General features: G+C 55.3%; 2 protein-coding genes and 1 non-coding gene across 3 annotated transcripts; 1 reads left to right on the top strand and 2 right to left on the bottom strand.

Annotated features, from left to right (window-relative positions):
• Window positions 1-1,779: 1,779 nt before the first annotated feature.
• Window positions 1,780-4,839, top strand: POM121L2 (POM121 transmembrane nucleoporin like 2). Its single transcript, XM_036344862.1, has one exon. The coding sequence runs from the start codon at window positions 1,780-1,782 to the stop codon at window positions 4,837-4,839; it is 3,060 nt and encodes a 1,019-aa protein (XP_036200755.1).
• A 4,048-nt stretch (window positions 4,840-8,887) lies between these two features.
• On the bottom strand, window positions 8,888-8,959 carry TRNAQ-CUG. Its single transcript has one exon. It is a non-coding gene; the product is annotated as a tRNA-Gln (tRNA).
• A 3,630-nt stretch (window positions 8,960-12,589) lies between these two features.
• Window positions 12,590-18,790, bottom strand: PRSS16 (serine protease 16). Its single transcript, XM_036343958.1, has 12 exons — window positions 18,684-18,790; window positions 18,448-18,595; window positions 17,453-17,552; window positions 17,228-17,357; window positions 15,985-16,108; window positions 15,706-15,783; window positions 15,570-15,617; window positions 14,749-15,039; window positions 13,858-13,999; window positions 13,225-13,404; window positions 13,001-13,146; window positions 12,590-12,882 (listed from the first exon to the last, which is right to left on the bottom strand). Exons 1-12 carry the CDS (start codon window positions 18,788-18,790, stop codon window positions 12,814-12,816), a joined length of 1,563 nt encoding a protein of 520 aa, XP_036199851.1. The 3' UTR covers window positions 12,590-12,813.
• Window positions 18,791-19,102: the final 312 nt, after the last annotated feature.

Below are 19,102 nucleotides of genomic sequence, written 5' to 3'. Positions count from 1 at the left end.
GGGAATTTGTGAGAGTTTTTCGGTTGTCATGCTGGTTGAGGGCCAGGGATGGTGGACATTCCTGCAAAACAAAGAATGTCCCTTATCTGGCCAGACTTTCATAAAAGCTGTTACCTGACACTACATGACATGTAAATACAAGGTATTCTGCACAGTTTTGCTATGGATTGGAAAGCCTAGGAAACACACTTCTTTTTCTTTGCATGTCCTCCCTGGACTGAAGGAGGTGCTGGCAGCACGCAGTCTCCTGGGGACCAGGGAGGAGCTGCCCTTCCCACGTCTCTCCCGTGGCCCTCCAGTCTCCCATGAACCGACTAGGAGAAAGGATTTTCAGCCTAAAGTAAAGGCCTTGGTGAGCCCGGGAGAGGCATCCGGGAGTGGGGCCAGGACGGATGGGGTCAGAGAGTCCACGCAGATGAAAAGGGCGCCAGCGTCTTGCGCACCTGGACCCCCCAAGCTGCCCTCACTCTGCGGGGACCAGCTGCGAGCGGAATCAGGCCACTTCAAGTTCACGCACATATTTCTGAAGAAGATGATGGAATGAATCCACACAATCCATTTTAAGAAACAAAGTAAACTGATTTACAAAACTGGCTACAAAAAGGAAAATAAACCAAAATAGCTACAAACATATGCTGAATGAAGACTAGTCTACGATCATTTACTGTAAAAACAACAAAACACTCTTTTCTAAATCCTCCTTAAAATCAGAAAATAGATCATTTTAAAGGGGAAAATAGACGAACAAGTTGGATACAATTATGGTAGAGAAACCAAATAACCGATTTTTATGCGAATACATAAGGTCTCATTGAATTTGAGACTAAGCCAGGATCAACCAGGTGACTAACATTCTCGAAGTTTTAAAGCCAAATAACGTTTAAAGATGACGAAAAAGGTTCCTTCTAATGACAATACAACTGACACGAACTGAGTCCCACTCTTTCAAGAAAGGTCGTTGGAGACTGCGTTCCCTTTGAAGCCCACTCGGTCCCAAAGCGTCTCGGCGTCTTGGCTCCCATCCAGGCGCTCGGCTGCTGCGCCCGGCGGGCCGCGCTGGTGAACCGCAAGGTGACGGAGCTCGGGAAGGAGGCGCCTTCGGGGGCTCCGGCTCTGGGTGGGGAGAGGAGGCCCCGCCTGACCCAGAGGACCAGCCAGGGCCGAGGGGCTGTGTCTCCTTTCCGGCTGCACTTGCCTTCCTGCAACCAGCAGGTGCCAGTCCTCTGCCAGGGGGTCAAGCTCCCGGCCTCCCCCAGGGTCGCCTCCCACGCGCGCCCTCTGAGTCGGGCGGGGCCTCCGGAGGCCTCTCCCCACTCCGAGCCGGAGCCCCGGAAGGCACCGCTGGTCCCGAGCTCAGCCACGTCGCCATCTCGCCACGCGCGGCCCCACCTGGCGCACTGCGCACGCCCGCCGTCGGCTGCGCGGTGTCCAGTCCTGCTCTCCCGGCTCCGACTCCGGGGATCCGCGCGACGCCCGGGCCCAGCCCTTCACGCCTCACGTCTCCTCGGTACCCTCTCCTCGGCCGAGCGCATAGCTCAGGCCTCCAAACCGCAGAGCCTGCGGGGCTGCCGCGGCCCCGCGCGCCCGGGTCCCGCTGACGCTGCTCGACTGGCGCGGGCCCCGCGGGTGCGGGGAGCCCCAACACCCTCTCATTTCCCTCGCGCGGGATCCCAACCGTCACCGAACCCTGCGCGCCGGGACTCGGTGGAGCCGGCGGATGTAGGAAACCTCGGAGGCCGACGCCGTCCTCAGAGTAGCCGAGTTGCCTCGCTGCTCCGCATGGGCGGTTTCCTGGGCAAACAGGGACCCCCGCCACCCCCAGCCGAGGGGGGCGCAGACCGGCCGCAGAGGACCGTGACCCGCCAGCCTTCCCAGGCCCTTCACCAGCTCCACCGGGTTCAGCACGTCCATCGCGCCCACCCTGCGCCGCGGCTCCGACCCGGGAGGAGGCCGCGGGACTGGGACCCCGCCAACCCCGCCTCGTGGGTCGCGAACGAGGCCTGGAGGCGCTTCCCTATGCGGCGCCCCCAGCATTCCATCGTGGGGCCGCGCCCCTCGGACTGGTGGGAAAGCTACCTGAAGCGGACCATCTGGTCGCTCCGGCACCCCAGGGCGGTGTGGAGCCCCGTGACCATCAAGATCACGCCCCTGGCGCAGCGAGGGCTCCCCGCCACGCCCCCGGCGCCTGCCATCCGCTCTGCAGGGGCTTCAGCCTCAGAGACGCCCCCAGACCCGCGTGCGAAGGAGGCGGTGCTGAGGGTCCTCAGAGAGTCCAAGCAGGTGAGGCGGAGGCTGGAGGGACCACCGTCCCAGGCCCCCGACAGGCCGGACAGCAAGAGGGGGAGCCCGGAAGCCAGAGCATCTGCGTTTAAGCCTCTGGTGAAGAGTGGGAAACTCGCTTCCTTCGTGCCCAGCCTTGGGCCTCTGAGCTTGGGCCTCAGCTTGACTAGGAGGCCCAGTTCCTGCTCCCTGAGCTCCTTGGCCAGCTCACACCCAGGGGGCCCCCTCGGCTCCAAAAGGAACGCGATCACAAGCTCCTACAGCTCCGCCAGAGGCCTCGCCCAGCCTTGGAAGAGACGCGCGCCCCTCCAGATGCCCGAGTGGCCGGTGAAAAAGAAAAGCGGTCCTCAGCGTCACTTGCCAGGCCCACTGGCCGTGGAGGAGTCCCCGGCAGCGTCCGTCAGCCCCGGGCCGCGAGGTGAGGAGACTCCACGGCTGCTCGCTGGCCGTGGGCCCCCGCTGGCCCTGAGTCCACCCCCGAAGCTTGGTTATGCAGTCCCTGCTGAGGACCTGGCCTCGGGGACAGAAGCTGGGCTTCCGTGGAGCAACAGAACCAAGAAGGATGCCACCGCAGACCCTGCACCTGACGCTCAGTCTCCGGCTCTGCCTCCCCTGTCCCTCACCCTGCCTTCTGCAGGCACCGCTCCAGCAGAGGGCACCGATCCTCAGGCGGCATCTCCAGGTCCACGTGCCTCCCCAGTGCCTGCGGGAGAGGGAACCAGTGTGGTCCACTCGCCTCCGGAGACGCCCAGCCTGCTGGCCCCACTCGGGTGCTCCCAGCCAGAACCCCTTCGAGGCCCCTCTGCAGGCTCCGAGCCCACAGCTGCTGTCACCCTTCTGACCCCTGCTCCTCCCACCTCATCTGTCACTGACACCACGTGGCCACCTTCCACCTGTCAGGCTGACGCATTTCCCAGGCTCCCAGGCCCACCTGCCATCACCCCCACAGCACCCTCTGCACAAAGGACTGTGTTTGGAGTGGTGAGGGGACCAGCTCACCATCTTTCTGCCTCTGCACCTCCTGCTGCCACGTCTGCTGACCCCACCTCAAAGCCCGGTTGGAGGCCCCCACCTGACAATGAGGCACAAGTCTCCTTACCTTCCAGAATCTCAGCCACGACTGCAGCCCGATCCCCTCCAGGCCTCCCAATGCCCACCTTCAAGCCCATCTTTGGCAGCATTGAACCGCTTAAAACTAGGCCTGTGATCACCCCTTTCTCCTTCAAGCAGCCGTCTCCTCCAGGTCCTCCTGCTGCTACCCTCCTCTTCCACAACCTGGGCACGACCAGCTCTACAGCCACCTCCACCGGCCCCGTCAGCACATCCACAGGCTCCTCTTTCAAGCCACCGCGGGATTTTGGTGGAGCAGGTGTTACCAGGACCGTAGGCAACACGTACTCTGACTCTTCCCCTTCTCACACTTTCCTCCTTGGGGCTCCCCATGCCTTCAGGGCCAACCTTTCGAACCCAGTCACAGGCTTCATTTCCCCACCTCCCCAGCTTCCCACCATTCCCATGGTAAATGCAGTCAACATCTTTAGCCAGGTTCTTCCCAGCGCTGCCCAGATATCCCCTAGGAAAAGCACCGCCCATTTTAAGGGCAAGGGCAGCCCTCTGTCGGCCTCGGCCCTCGTCACCCCAAGCCAGCCCACATTGCCATCGGGCATCTCCAAGGCAACCCCAGCATTCACACTTCCTTTGGGGTCAAGCTCAAAGCCACTTTTCCCACTCTCCCTGGGAGTCACGCCCCGGCCTGCATTTGGGGCTTCAGGTGGGCAAAGGCAAGGGGCCCACCAACCAGCCCTTAGCCCAAGCTTCAAGAGCTCTTCTGTGTTAGGAAACTCGGCAGTGGTCCCCCCAACCCCAACCCCAGCTCCAGCTCAGCCAGCCTTCAGCAGCCCCACATGGTCAGCATTCGGGGTGTTGACACCCTCTGCCTCCACCTTCCACGTCCCTGCCAGCATCCAGACAGGTGCAGGCAGCACCCCAGCAGGTTTTCCCTTTGGTCCAGCTAGTGCCACTGGTTTTGGGGTTGTCCCCCAGCACCGCCAGAATGGGGCTCAGGCCTCAGTGTTTGGCATCACAGCCCCACGACCTTTTGCTTTTGGGGGGTTAGTGACCCCTATGGACTGTGGGGAGTCTGGGGACAGCATGGCTGTCCCAGACATGAGCTCCAACCCTGGAGTGTTCTCCATCGGAGCCATGCCCAGTGGGGCCAAGCATGCCGTCACATCCTTCGGAAAAGGCTGGAGTCAGAACGCCCAGGGCCTGACCCCCCAGAGCACCCCTTTTGCCTTGGGGAGGCCCAGTATTTCTGCGAGAAAGATTATGTTTGGAGGCCCTGCCATGGCCCCCTTAGCTCACAGCCTCCCTGTCCCTAGACCACTTAAGACAGGCAGTAGCTTTGGCTTAGGGATTCCCTCTCCGCCTGCCCAGGGCTCCCTTGGGAGAGGGTCTTTCAGATCAGCAGTCCCTTCATTTTCCATTGGTGCCAAACCAAAAACCCCAAAGAGTCGGGATCCAGGGCATTCCCGAAGGCATCATGCCCACAGGAAATAGCTGTGTCCCTCACCCTCACCCTGACTCAGACCTCAGTGTCCTTGGGAAGAGCCTCCATAGCCTCTAATTCTCTAAAGTAAAAATACCCAGATTTAAGGCTAGAGCTTTGTGTTTACCCGTGGGTCCTCATCCTGTCTAGAAGGTGGAGCACCGGGATGTCTAGTGGTGACAGCAGAAAGCAACCTCTGGACTCGAGCAGAGCCCCCCCCCCCCCCCGCCTCCCCCCGTCCCCCCCAGCCCATTCCCCTCTGTATCACTCATAGGTTCAGTCAGTACACTACCTCCTGCTTTTCCCCTGGGAACGGACATGCCGGGAGGCAGCAGGTACAGCCCCACCCTCTTGCATCTTTGGGAAGAGGAATGGATTCAAAGTCTTAGCTTTTATTCGGCTCTAAGAAGTGAGCCCCTTTCTCTGGTCCCTGGGAACGCTGAGTCCTCATTCTTGCTGTGTTGTTCCTCAGTGGGTTCTTGGAAGAAGAGCCCGCTCCTCATTGCAGAAAAGGGAAGCTCTTGCCCAGTGACCCTCCAGGCTTGGAGCAGTCAGGTGGGCCTTGCCTTTTTGTCCACCATTCTCCGGTCTGTACACAGACCCCTCTTCACGGTGTCCGATAGGACTGCTATGTGTGCTTCCAGCTGAGGGCAAATGACCAGACCCACATATGGGACCTAAGTCTGAGGCCCACCTCACTGGATGAGTTGAATCGCACCACACTGTGCCTACAAATGCCAATTTTCAAGTGTTTTTGGCTTTAAGGGATGACTTGTCAGGAAGAACTAGGGCCGGGCAGGGTGGTGCAACCTTGCTTCTCTCTACAACAGAGGCTGTGTTGCCTCCAGTAGGAGCAAAAAATGCAGTTAGGGAGCCAAAGCTTACACCTCCTTTTCCTTTTAATTTGTACCTCAAACCACTCCTCCATGTTCATGTCTCCGGGGGTGGGGGATGGGCGTCTGGGCAGGGCAGGAAGTCTCTTGGGCCTGAGAACAAAGGAAGAAAGCAAAAGAGAGCAGGTATCTGGGCTGGTCTCTACTCTGTAACCCATTGGAGGCCTATGAATGAGCTGTGACATGTTCCTTAGCACTGCTTATCATCCCAAAGGAAAAAAAGAGACAAGAACGACTCCCTGTAGACATCTCTCTGCCGTTTGGTTTTATCGATACCTTGGAAGAGGCCTCACTGGAAAAATAAGCCATCTTAAATTGGTTGATAAAATAAAAATTGTCTAAATAAGTCAATGATGTAGAAATGACTGTGAAACTCATGTCAATTTTGAGGCAGAAAGATGTTAAGAAGCTTTCCCAAGCCCACCTGTTAGTAGAGGGGAGACATGGGATTTAAACCGAAAGGTTCCAAGGCCTGGACTTCTCCTCCCTCGCATAGCAAATCACCGAGGTTAGAACTCGAACCCAGGTCTTAGTATCCATGCTGGTTGCTTCAGCAAAGTAAATGGGTGATACTGTGTGTCATAGAACTTACTCACGTAATCATGAACACTTACTCACTCCCTGTTACAGTTATCATATTCTGTGAGAAGAAAGTCACAGGTTGAGCCAGGCCCTCCAGAGATGAGATCAAACAAGGGCATGCCCATGGGAGGTGGTGATGGGGACCATATTGAGAGTCTGCTTGTCCTGCTGGTTTCTGACCAGCTCATCTCCACCTGTGACACTTGTGTGTCATGTCCTATGGTGTCACGTGATGAAAAATGAAAATAGAAAAAAATTAGCTTGGGTGGGTGGGCGTTGACCCTTCCATAGAAGGCACCCAGAAAGGATTTGTTAAAATAATTTTATTTTACATGCATATATTACATATACATATTTTAATATATTACTTTTTGTTTAATCTTACATTCATGCACTTGTTTCCATGGCAACAAATACTCTTTACAAATATAATTCTGAAAATTCCATGTATTTTATTGAACAGAGTACACTTAGGGACCACATGCTTCATGCCTATTTTGTGTCAATGATAGTGAATGCATTAAGCTCATAAATATTTGTTCCTTTAAACTGATTATACTTTATTTATACATTCCCAATATTTTTCTTAACAATGCTGAGGTGAACGTATCTGTATTAAAATATTTATCTCCAGCTGTGTTTCTCAAGGATTGAAGCTTAGAAGTGGAACCATTGGGTAACTATGGATAAACGCCTTCAGACTCTTGTTATATGTTTTTTCCAAATTTTTTTGTCCTTGTGTTTCTTCCCAGGGTTGTTATGAGGAGCAAATGCAATGTCCTTGACCAATGAAAGATATTTTTTCTGTCTGGGAAGCTCACCTTCTGCACATTTTCTCCTGACTTGTCTTTCTTTTTCTTATTGAGTTGTGGAAGGTATTTTTTTCTCACTCTGAGGCCTTTGTATTGCAATATGTTCTCCCACTTAGAAACTTGTATTTCACTCAAATAATGTTGTCTTTGGATGACCACAGTGCTTAGTTTTTTGTGGTTTTGTGTGTGTGTGTGTGTGTGTGTGTTAAACTTTCTGCTGAAGAGTAATATATCGTCAGAGAAGTGCCCTGAACATCGGGGTATGGCCCACTGAGTTTTCTCACCCTGAACACATCAATGTAACCAGCATCCAAGAAACAAAATATTACAAATACTCCATAATGCTCTTTGTGCTGAGAGATACTTATATTAATCAACATGTACTTTCAGATTTTTTTCAGATACCTCTTTTTCCTTCAATCGGTCCACCCCACGAGGGTCTGCAGGGCAGGGGGGTGGGGGTGGGGAGACATACACAGTTCTGGGCACCCTTGCTGGTGAGGGGGAAAAATAGAGACACTACACTCAAGTTAACAAAACGACTTAAGTCAGAAAGGGCTGCGACATGAGGATCATTTTCATCTACTTTTAACTAACCCGAGGCCTTGAACTTTCTAGCTTTCCAGTTGTGCGTCAATGCCCAGCCGGACGTAAATCCTGCAGACAAGCCTCTGAACCGGGGGATGGTTTGACCAGGAGTGCACTGCTGGCTATGATGTGTGCTGCCCACCAAGGAGTGGCGCAGGCTATGGCCGGGGTTGGCAATGCGGTGCTGGCAGCGGGGGCAGTGGAGGCGCTGCCTGCCGGACGGGCCCCCAGAGAGCGGGACCACGGCGGGATGGTGGAGCAGGTGAGGGGGGCGGGCACCAGGCCAAGGTGGGGTGCCAGGTGGGGCTGCAGGCTGGGGGCACAAGCTCCGCAGGCCACCCCAAGGGACCCCACCCATGCACAAACTCGTGCACCCGGCCTCTAGTTTTACTATAAAAACGCTCAACATTTTCTTCAAAACACTCCGGGTATCTCTTGGTAGTATTTCCAGAATTGCAGTTCGCTTAAGATCCTTGAATAAAACTTTGTTATTTAATTCTAACGAAGCCCCTGGTTTGTTCACGGCGGGGGGAGGCGAGGGGAGGTCGGGGCAGCGTCTGTGAATCGGCTTTCTCCGATTCCTGAACCAGAAAAGCGTGTGCAAACTCGGACCCGCAGGTCCCCTGACCACTGACCGTCGCTGCTGGTTGGTCAACCCACCCGGATCTCTGAACGTGGGCTCCATCCCCACGTGGTGTTGCCTGCGAACAGTTTCTCTCGCCACAGTGACAGCGACTCTCTCAGGCCCATTGTCCAGGGGTAAACCCTTTTCTACAATCCAGCCCCACTCTTCTCCGGCCACGGCTATCAACAACCTTCCTCTCGCTCTTCCCGCTCCCACCTTCCCTTCCGTCTCCTCCGTCTACGGGTTTTTCTAGAGATTTCCAGTTCCAGTAAGCTTGGGTGCTTTCTGCGCGCATTTTCTTTTGAGGTCCCTCCCCCCCTCCCCCCCCTGCCCCGCCCCGCCGCCCCTCCCCGCCCCTCGCCGCCCCCCCCCCCCACCCCCAAGAAAGAAGTTGCGCCCAGCAAGTGTTAAGTTGTCCTTTGGCTGAGTGACTGCAGACACCGGGCTCAGAAAGTGTGAGGTGGGAGAATCAGAAGTAAACTTGGGTGCGGGGATTTGTACGAATAAGAGAATGAGTTGCAGAGGAAGTGCAGTTCAAATAAGGACCAAAAACAAAACAAGGTCCCACCGAGATTTGAACTCGGATCGCTGGATTCAGAGTCCAGAGTGCTAACCATTACACCATGGGGCCCAGGTGCTGGAGGCGCCATCTAAGCTCTGTGGTGACATAGTTCTTTGTCCCAGGCGCCTTGACCTAGGCATGAAGGTCTGCCTGTCTGCTCTTCCTTCTCTAGGATCAAGTGGTGGGCGATTACCTGTCACGGGCCGGCCCACACTTTGTGCATCGGGGTCTCTGGGAAGACGCGGAGGCAGAGGCAGCGTCGGACACCAGGCCATCCTTCCCGGTGCTTCCTCCCGGGCCATGTGGGCTGCTGGTTACATCAGAGTCTTCAGAGACATGGGAAGAACAACCTTTTAAGGACTTTCCTTTACGCCGTATCTCTTGTTGATTTAAAAAGTAGATTAGTTGGTGCTTTGGAAAGACCATTTAAAATGGAATAAGCTTTTTAAGAAGTTGCCAGCTATCCTATCCGCTTCTTTTCTTTTTCCACGGGCAGAGCTCCCACTTTTGAGTCCTCGGCCCCCTCAACTCTGTGCTCAGCCACTGCTTCCGGAGGAAAGAAAAGGAAACATGTCGGGGACACGTCGAATTTAGGGGCACTGAGCTGGGTCATGAGTGGATTAAAGGACAGCAAGAGCGATGGACCCGAACTTTGAGAACATGGCCGGGAATAGGTTAGTCTCTGCTTTTTGCCGGTTAAGAATCGAGTTTCTCTAAACATAAACACACCTGTGGCCTTTATGGGAATCGAACCCACATTCTCTCTCATCATCGATGTTTCTCTCTCTCCCTCTCCCTTTCTGGAAGAAATAAAAATCTATTTTAAAATGATTTATTGCCCTAACCAGTTTGGCTCAGTGGATAGAGCCTTGGCCTTCGGACTCAAGGGTCCCGGTTCGATTCCGGTCAAGGGCATGTACCTTGGTTGCGGGCACATCCCCAGTGGGAGATGTGCAGGAGGCAGCTGATCGATGTTTCTAACTCTCTATCCCTCTCCCTTCCGCTCTGTAAAAAATCAATAAAATATTTAAAAAAAAATAAAATGATTTATTGTGTGTACTAGGCATGGTGTACTAGGGTTTCATAGATTTACAAAACAGGGCACTACATCTCTTGGAAATTATATTCTAGTGAGAGCGCCAGAGAAATCGAGTCATCGTTCAAATTAACACAAAATTTGCAATGAGAAGGGTATAGTGCTAAGAGAAATGTGAAGATTTATCTAGAAATTTGGGAAGTTCTTTCTAAAAAAGTGAAGCTTGAAAAGACGCTATCAGTAAAGAAGAGTATTTAAGGAGGGACAATAACGTGCACAAATCCAGGGCAAACTAGAGATTGCAACCAGGACAGTGTGTTGGAGAGAAAGCAGCTGCGAAATGTGAAGACGAGGCTGAAGACAGTCGGGCCGTCGTCCTCAGGGTGACATAATAAATACACATAAAAACACGCAGGCAACTGATAGCTCTTTTATTAACAGCACACACCACCGTCTCTGCCTCGGACCCCTTTGTCCTCTCAAAGAACACAGAATTGGAGACCTGGTCTGACCCAATCTCGGTATAGAAGACCTACATTTCTCCCAAACGATTTGAGAAAACGCGCGGGAATTCGGGTCATGTGAATCCCCTTTGGCGGTCTCGCTGGGCAGCGGGTCCCCGGGCCCCCTGTCCCCTGCCCCCCGGTGCGGTGCCGGGCAAACGCGGGCGCACCAGCAGTCGGACGTGAAGTATTTCCGCGATGGGGTCGAGCCCGCTTTCCAGCCTGCATTCAATCAGATAGAAACAATGTGTCCCGTATCTCAGGCTTTTATAAAAATTAAGAAAAATATGTGAACCAAACACACACATCGCCAACTCCAGGTACCGTGAAACGATTTCCTTCCCAGAAAACCCTCACCCGGCCCGGCTAATGCAGGGCGCGCTGTCCATGGTCCTGACCCCGGGGAGCATGCGGCTCCCTCCTGGCCACCCAGGGATCGCCGCCTGCCGGGCGCGCACCTGGAACCGAGTCCGAGGCCAGTCCCTGGAAATGTTGGGCGGAACCGCTGGCGGTCACCACACCCTGCCGGCGAGGCCTAGACGCCGGGTTCCCTGCGTGTCTGTCTCGCAGACTTACCTCCATCACACACCCAAGTAAACACACCCGCACCGCATGGCCATCCCAGCGGGGGCTGGTCTGTACTGAATGGAACGGAAAGTGAACCTATTGACGCCGAGCTTCTCGGCGCCCAGCTGACGACTTCTGGCCGCTAGTGGCCGCAGCACCAGGAAGTCTCGGCCAGGTGACCGGTCAGGCTCAGGGCCCAGAGCCTGGGAAGTCCAGGTGTGAAGACGCAGATTGGGCTCAGGTCCGCCCAGATCTGGAGACGCGGTCGGACTCAAGCACTTGCACCCAGAAGCCTGATGTGGAGTCGAGGGTTGGGTTCTGGTCCCCGCACCTGGAATGCCTCTGCCTGGTGATGGAGGTCGTCCTTAGGTCTGTCTTTCTTTCCTTTTTTCTTTCTCTCCTTTCTGTCGAATCTATTCGTCATCGACTGTCTACCTAGGATCTATCCATCTGTTATCTATCACCCACTATCTATCGTCCATCTACTACTCTATTATTGATCTATCAATCATCTGCCATCTATCGACATATCATAAAAGGTCTTGGACCCAGATGACATAAAGAATTGCTAAAGTGCAATGCTAAGAGGGAAGGATCTAATTTTTAAACATAATTTGGTGGAGTTGGAGTTGTGATTCTTAGAAAGTCTCTGCATAAATTCCCAGGTTGACAGCATGAATGAGGATGTGGTCTCAGCGGTGCTCCTCTGAGGAGGACTTTTTGGAAACCTCGAAGGCTTAGGCATTTAGAGGAGAAATACAAATACAAAAGACCTTAAGCAAGAGTTGTTTCCGCCCGGGACCTTCCGCGTGTCAGGCGAATGTGATAACCACTACGCTATGGAAACACCATGCTGAATGCTTGCTTTACGGTACAGCAGAGTCACACACTTACTTCCTAGGTGTCCCCAAAACTAATACTTTTGAATGATTTTTCTTTTAGTACATTTTCATTCACAGTGCATTTTTTCCTCACATGTCTTGTTAAAAATATGGACATTCTATGACTCATAATCAAATGTAACTCAAAACCTGAGTCCAAAATTCTCCAAAACTAGGCAGGGTGACATCATCACCTTTTGAACTTTTAGGGGGTTTTATTTTCTTGTAACTCAGTTGGGTGTAAAGTAGTACTGTGGTTTTAATTCACATTTCTCTAATGACTAAATAGGTTGGGCATCTTTTTGATGTGCTTATTGACCATGCATGCATTTTTTTCTTTGTTTTTATACAGGTATTTTTTAAATTGAAGTGCTTATTCAAGTGCTTTGCCCATTTGTCATTCACTCATCTTTTTATTGTTGGTTTCTGGGATTTCTTTAAATAATCTGGACCCAAGTCCTTTGTCAGATATGTGTATTATGCACGTTTTCACTCACTCTTTCACTTGTCTTTCCATTTCTTAAGGATGCCTTTTAATGAGCAGAGCATGAAGCAGGCAGGGCATGGGCTGAGGGCCAGAGAGAGACCTGCAGAAGGCGTCTGCCTGGCAGCAGAGCAGAATGTGAGCCAGAATCTGATTAGTGGGGGGAGGGCACCAGCATGAAAATTGACATTTCTCTGACATTTGCCATTAAAATAGCGACATCCACAATGAGAATAATCACCCAGTTATATTTGCAGAACTTCTTGTCTGTAACAGAGCTGTTTTAGCTGGGAGTGAGGATGGTTGCATACACAAGTCAGTTATATGTGGAACAGGTGCTGAATGCCAATTCCTGGGAATTTCCTCTTCATAAACATGCTGCTTTCTCCTGTCCAGTGAACAAGTATGTCCTGGTCTGAGGTCGGCTGCAGGGAGTGGCGAGGGTGCTGGGCTCAGACTCCACCGCTAACCAAGCTCTTCTTCGCCATCTTGAGCCAGGTCTGCAGCTGCTGCAAGATGCTCTGTAAAGAGGTGGAAGAATTTTGAAAGTCAGATCCCAGTACTAGTGAGGGCAGGAGCATGCACATTAGTATGCAAATGAAAATGTAAATCACCCAGGGCTTTTTGTTGTTGTCTTACCTGGCGCCCTAGGCGGAGGCTGGGGGTGTCCGAGGGCCGCTCAGGTGCCATATCCAAGCAGTGAGAGGCATTGGGGATGAGAAGGGCTGACACGGAGGGCCCCAAGTCCTGAGTGACACTCAGCACATGCCAGGGGTCCATATCCCCTGGGAAGAAAGGGGAAATGGTGTGCTGAGCTGGCGCCTGCTGGAGACTTTGAGGTCAGGTTCTGATGGCATACTCACCATTCACGAACAGCACCTGGGTGGCCACTGGGGTCTGGCCACCGTAGTAGGAGTTGGTCTGAGCCACAGCCTGGACTGTGGACCAGGTTGAAAGCCCAAACACCTGCTCACACAGCTCCAGCTGGGAGGGCAGTGCTGGGAGTTTGGAGAAAGGACATGTGGGGTCCTCACAGGTGACATCTGGAGGGAGATATCTGTAAGTGTGGGGTATAAACCCCACCCCCAGCCTCCTGCAGTTAATCGCTGAGCTCTCCCAACAATGACCAATGAATTCACAGCCCTGTCAGAGAGGCACCTCCTGCACCCCGGACAGTGATGGCCCAGAACGACAGGGCTGTGATGGACTGAAAATTTAAACGTTTAGAATGCGCATGTACTACATTAGCTTATCTGGACCAATAGAAATAAATGCCTTCCTTCGGTTGATGCAATTGTTCCCTTTCCTTTCTCATAAATAACCATTGCCTTTGTCTCATAATTGGAAAACTATTTAAGTTTCTGCCTGAATCAGTACTTCTCATACAGGTATTCTGATTGATCACAAATAAATGCTTATTGCCCATCACCTATCACTTCAATAGGCTTTTTTTTTTTTTTAAAGGTTATCAGAGGAGGGTTGGGCCAGGCACTCACAGAAGCCGAACTCAGTGCATGTCTGGTACAACCACTGCCGATCACCCACGCCGGACACTTGGGGTTCTGTGACCCTCAGCTGTGCCAATGTCTCTGCTCGGGAAAAGCTTAAACACCTCTGGCCCATGCTGTGCATGACAACCTGAGGGACAATATACATACACACACACATACATTCATAAATGTCTCCCCTCCCACCTGCAAGCCAGGGTCTGGCAGCTTAGGTCCCTAAAAGTCAAAGGTGAGAAGTCAGAAGGGGGAGTGCCTGAGTTCTCCTGGGAGTCAGTGGTCAGAGGGGGTGGGCGCCTGGGTCCCTGTGGGTTAGAGGCTCAGGTACTAGATGACTCGGACCTATGATCGGTGAGACCTTGGGCGAGTGATACTATCTTGGACCTCAGTTTTCTCCTCTGTAAGCGGGAATAGTAACAGTGCCGATCTCCTAGAACTACTGTGAGAATTCATTGAAATAACACATGTGAAACACTTCACACAGCTCCCTGTGCAGATAGCGCTGTTTAAGTAACGGCTGGATCGCAACGGTGGATTCCGAAGGTGGGGGTTCTGGGCTTCAGAAGAACTCTGTGCTCAGGGCTACCTATATTTTTTCTTTCAAGTCTAAATACTAATTGACACTTGCTGTGTGCCAGACCCCGTTGCAGGCGCCGAGAATAAGACAAAACAAGACAGACAGGATAGCCTAGTTGCTAATTTTGCATCGTGTGTGAGCCCATCGCAGGCCCCCTTCACTTCACCTCCCCCGGGCCCTGTCATCCCCATTTGACAGGTGAAGAGAACAAGGCTCGGAAAGGGTTCCAGGCTGCCCAGGACTGCACAGCGGGGTGGGCGGAGCCCTTGTCTATGGACTCGCCCACCGTGCTCTCGGGAGCTCACCTGCACCGCCCGACGCAGCCCGTGGTAGGGCACCGGGCGGCTGCCATTGCGCCTGCCCTCGAGCAGGAGTCCGCAGAGCTGCCGCACGCTCAGCGGCGCCCCCGCCTGCCCGTCATACTGCACTGCGCCCCCCACCAGCGCCTGCAGCGCCCCCAGCAGCTCCTCCCGGTCCTCCGCGCGGCCCAGGGACGAGCAGGCGCCCAGCTCCGCCCTCAGAGCCGTGCGGGCCTCCTCTCCCGCGCGCAACCGCCGCTCCACCTCCGCGAAGGCCGTGGACACCGCCGCCCGGCACTGCGGGGAAGAAAGGTTTTGTCGGCGGAGACCAGGGCCTGGGCCCGGCCTGTCTCTTCCAGGACCAGCATCCTCCTGAGCTCCCGAATGCCCACAGTGAGCCTCACCTCCTATAGGGTCCACTCTCTTCAGGCCCCGCCCCACACTGAGCCTCACCTCCTATAGGGTCCACTCTCTTCAGGCCCCGCCCCACACTGAGCCTCACCTCCTATAGGGTGCACTCTTCAGGCCCCGCCCCACACTGAGCCTCACCTCCTATAGGGTCCACTCTTCAGGCCCCGCCCCACACCGAGCTTCACCTCCTGATAGGTCCACGCTCCTAGGGCCCCGCCCACAGCAGCCCTGCCCCCGTTGAAGCTCTTCCCTCCCGACGTCCTGGCCCCTCCTCCGTGCCAGCCTCCTAGGGTCCGAGCATCTCTGGGGGTCCCACCTCCCCAGACCCCGGCGCCGAGCTGGCTGCACTTTTCCCTCTGGCCCCAATTTGAAGGCCGCCTCCCCTCTCCAGCCCCCAGGGACGGGCCCACTCCTACTTCCGGTGACCCGCCGATCGCCGTGTTCGTGAGGCTCCTGGACACCACCTGTGGTCCGACCGCCGGAGGAGAAGAGGCGCATCAGGGACCCCGACGCTGAGACCCTGCTCCCCCCGGGTCAGGCCCGCGTCCTCACCTCGTTGTAGGCGGAGAAATCCAGCACGGCCCGCACCGGGGCCGAGGAGGCGACCGCAGCGAAGAGGAGATGCGGGAACTGGGGGGGTGGGGGGGTTGTTAGGCGGGCGGGGGCTGGGACCCCCCGATCTTCCGCCCTGCGCTCGCTCGCCTCGCGTGGCCCTAGGCGAGCCCCTCTCCCTGTGCACCGGGCCCTGAGGAGACGGGTGTTCCTGTCCCCTGAGATGGGGACCCCGAGTCCACCCCACCCCCCCGTGTCCGCCCAGAGGGGTCCCGGGACCTTCAGCCGCGCCCAGGCGGCCAGGGAGCCGGCATAGGAGCCTCCGAAGCAGACCCAGCGGCTGGAAGAGGAGACGTTGTGGAGGCGGGAGAGCGCGAGGCGCGCGGAGACCACGTCGGCCAGCCTGGGGCGAAGGGGAGGCGTCGGTCACCTCTGCAATCCCTGGGGCACGCCTCTATCTGGACGGGGCAGGGGTGTCTGGCCAGAAGCCAGGGCTCCTTCCTCAGGAAGTGTTTCTGAAGGCGTCACCCGCACATCCATGTCCGGAAGTGGCCCCCGGGGAGGCCCCTGGGGAGCCTCCGCCCTCCTGCTTCCAAGCAGCGGGAGCGGAAAGCCTCGGGCAGGGCAGGCGGAAACCAGACAATAGAGAAGGGGGGTCCTCGGGCAGAGGGCGTCCTGGCTGGTGGGTGAGAGCACGGGGCAGGGGGGACAGAAGCGATGCTGGGCCGTCTGACCTCCTCTTGTCTGTTCTAAGTGCTTTCTTCCCGCCCGAACCTTCCTGAACCAGTTTGCAGTCAGGGCCACCCCACTGCAGTGAGAAACCGGGTGAGTTTGTGAAAAGATTGGAAGATAGGGAGTAGCACAGAGGGACACAGACAGACAGAGACAAGGGTAAGACAGAGAAAGGAGAGGATTCCAGACAAGTGTGTGGAGAATAGAGCAGGTGAGGGGTCAGAGCAGGGGGTGCAGGCGGAGTAGGGTGCCCTAAAGGAGGGGAGGGGGAATATGCAACATCTGGGGGGAGCCCAGGGGAAGGGCTCAGAGGCTCAACACAGCTGAGCCTGGGTGTGTGGGGAACAGCAAGGATGCCCGTGCAGTGGAGCCGTATGAGTGTGAGGAAGTGGAGGTCAGAGGGGGACGGGGCCAGAGCCGGTCACACCTCGTGGCCACTGCGAAGACGGGGCTTTACTGTGATGAGATGGCAGAGGAGAGGGCTCTGAGGCAGCGAGAGTGGTGGTTGGGATTGCGCCCTACCAGTCACTCTGGCTTCATCTGGAGCATGGACTGAAGGCCAGTGAGGAGACTGACTTTCAGAGAGGAGGCCAGTGAGACGGGATGAGAGAAGACAGGGTATGAGAAAGAAAGAGATGGGGAGGGACAGAGACCCAGAGATGGAAAGGGAATAAGACACTGAAAGGCAGAAAAACAACAACAGCCATGAACCAAAGACTCAAGGTCAACTTCAGGCAGGGGAGCCACCTCTAGTCCCATGACCCCAAACCCTTTCCCCATCCCAACCTACGCATGGCGGCTGGACAAGAAGCGGAGCTGGGCCATGTCCAGGCCCCCAGCAGGTATGCTCAGGCCATAAAACCTGTGTTCCAGGCCTATCACCAGGGCCCCCAAAGCTGGGGCCAGGGCTGCAGGGTGCCCTGTGAAGAGGGTGGAAGGGGCGTGTGAGGCGGGTGAAGCCCTCGAAGCCCTCCCCCGGCTCCCCAGCTGCGTCTCTCCCACCCTTGCTTCTCACCTCTCATCACTGAGCCCGGCCCGAGGCTGCCCTCGCCCCCCAGATGCAGGAATACGGGTCCATCCCGGCTGGCCCAGTGCTGGTCGCTTATCCAGTACCGCTGGGAGTGGATGAGGAAGAAATGGGATTGTGAGCGTCTGACCTCTCTTCTCTATTCCCTGTTCCTCCCGGTCTTTCAGTGGCTCTCAACCTTCCTAAAGCCGCGACCCCTTAATACAGTTCCTCATGTTGTGGTGACCCCCAACAATAACATTATTCTCGTTGCTACTTCATCACTGTAATGTCGCTACTGTTATGAATCGTCATGTAAATATCTGATATGCAGGATGTATTTTCATTGTTACAAATTGAACACAATTAAAGCATAGTGATTAACCACAAAAACAATATGTAATTATAGATGTGTTTTCCGATGGTCTTAGGCGACCCCTGTGAAAGGGTCGTTCGGCCCCAAAGGGGTCGCGACCCACAGGTTGAGAACCGCTGTCCTAGGGGGTCGTTCTTCCTACACCTCGTAGTGTCTGAACCAGGCTTGTTTATGGGTTCATTTCCCTCCCGTTGTCCTCTCACCTAGAGTGTAAGACCTACAAGAGCAGATATTTTGGTCAACGTTTTCTCTCTTATATCCCAGGGTCAAGTGTAGTGGCGAGCACATGGGAGGCACCTGCTAGGTTAATAATTGTAGAATAAGTAACACATGCAGGTGGATCGGGGCGTAGCCCCGAGTGAGAGGACCTGGGAGACTGTGTACAGAGCAGGTGTGGAAATGGGTGAGAGTGTTCATTCATTCAGGAGATATCTCAGGGTGTGAGCCAGGGCGGGTTCCAAAGTCAGTCCAAGTCTGCACACATCCAGACTGGTGGTGGTTTTAGGGTTCATTCTGAAGGACATGGAGGGGGGACTGGGGGAGAGAGGGAGGACGCAGAGGCTGAGGGACGGAGGAGAGAGGGAAGGAGAGGGCAGGGTAGACAGTGGGGTCCCCGCTCCGACCTCACCTGAAGGAAGGACCTCCTGTCAGACGCATTGAAGGGGTCCAGGGGCTGCTCCAGCCACCCCTCTCTAGGGCGGGCCGCCACCCCCGGACCCAGACTCAGGCCCAGGACAGAGCTCTCCTGAAAACGCCGGATGTGCTCGCCGAGGCGCCTAAGGAGAGAGGCTGCGGGGCCCAGAGGGGACAGCGTTCAGCCGAGCCCCCTTCGGAGCCCCCGCCTGAACCCCGGGCTCCTCCTACCTGGAGCTGAGGACCCCCCGAGGGAAGCCAGGAGCAGAGGGCCCAGCCACAGCGCAGGGCCCAGGGCCATGCTGCCCAGTCCTCGGCGGGAGGCGCCGGGCATCCATCCTGTCCCCCGGGCTGGCCTGGAGGTTTATAGCCGCAGGAGCTCGGGTTGCTTTGCAGACGCCTTTCCTGGTCAAGCGTCCGTAGGATCCACCTACGCGGGGCAGGGACGCCCGCGTCTGCGTCCAGAGCTGGCGAAGCCGCACCTGGATATCCAGCGTCTTCCTTCCCCCTGTTCCTGGCTTTCTCCCCTCTCGTCCCCTGGTCTCCCTGGCCCTGGCCCTCAGTTTCTCCCGCTGAGCTTCAGTGTCCCCTCTTGCCCTTCAGTCGTCGTTAAAACGAGCTAAAGAAAGTCTGCTTTGAAAAGAGGACAG

Source organism: Myotis myotis, unplaced genomic scaffold (genome assembly GCF_014108235.1).
Source record: "Myotis myotis isolate mMyoMyo1 unplaced genomic scaffold, mMyoMyo1.p scaffold_m19_p_18, whole genome shotgun sequence".
NCBI classification, from domain to species: domain Eukaryota; kingdom Metazoa; phylum Chordata; class Mammalia; order Chiroptera; family Vespertilionidae; genus Myotis; species Myotis myotis.
Note: the sequence above shows the minus strand (reverse complement) of the source record. Positions and strands in the feature narration are given on the sequence as shown.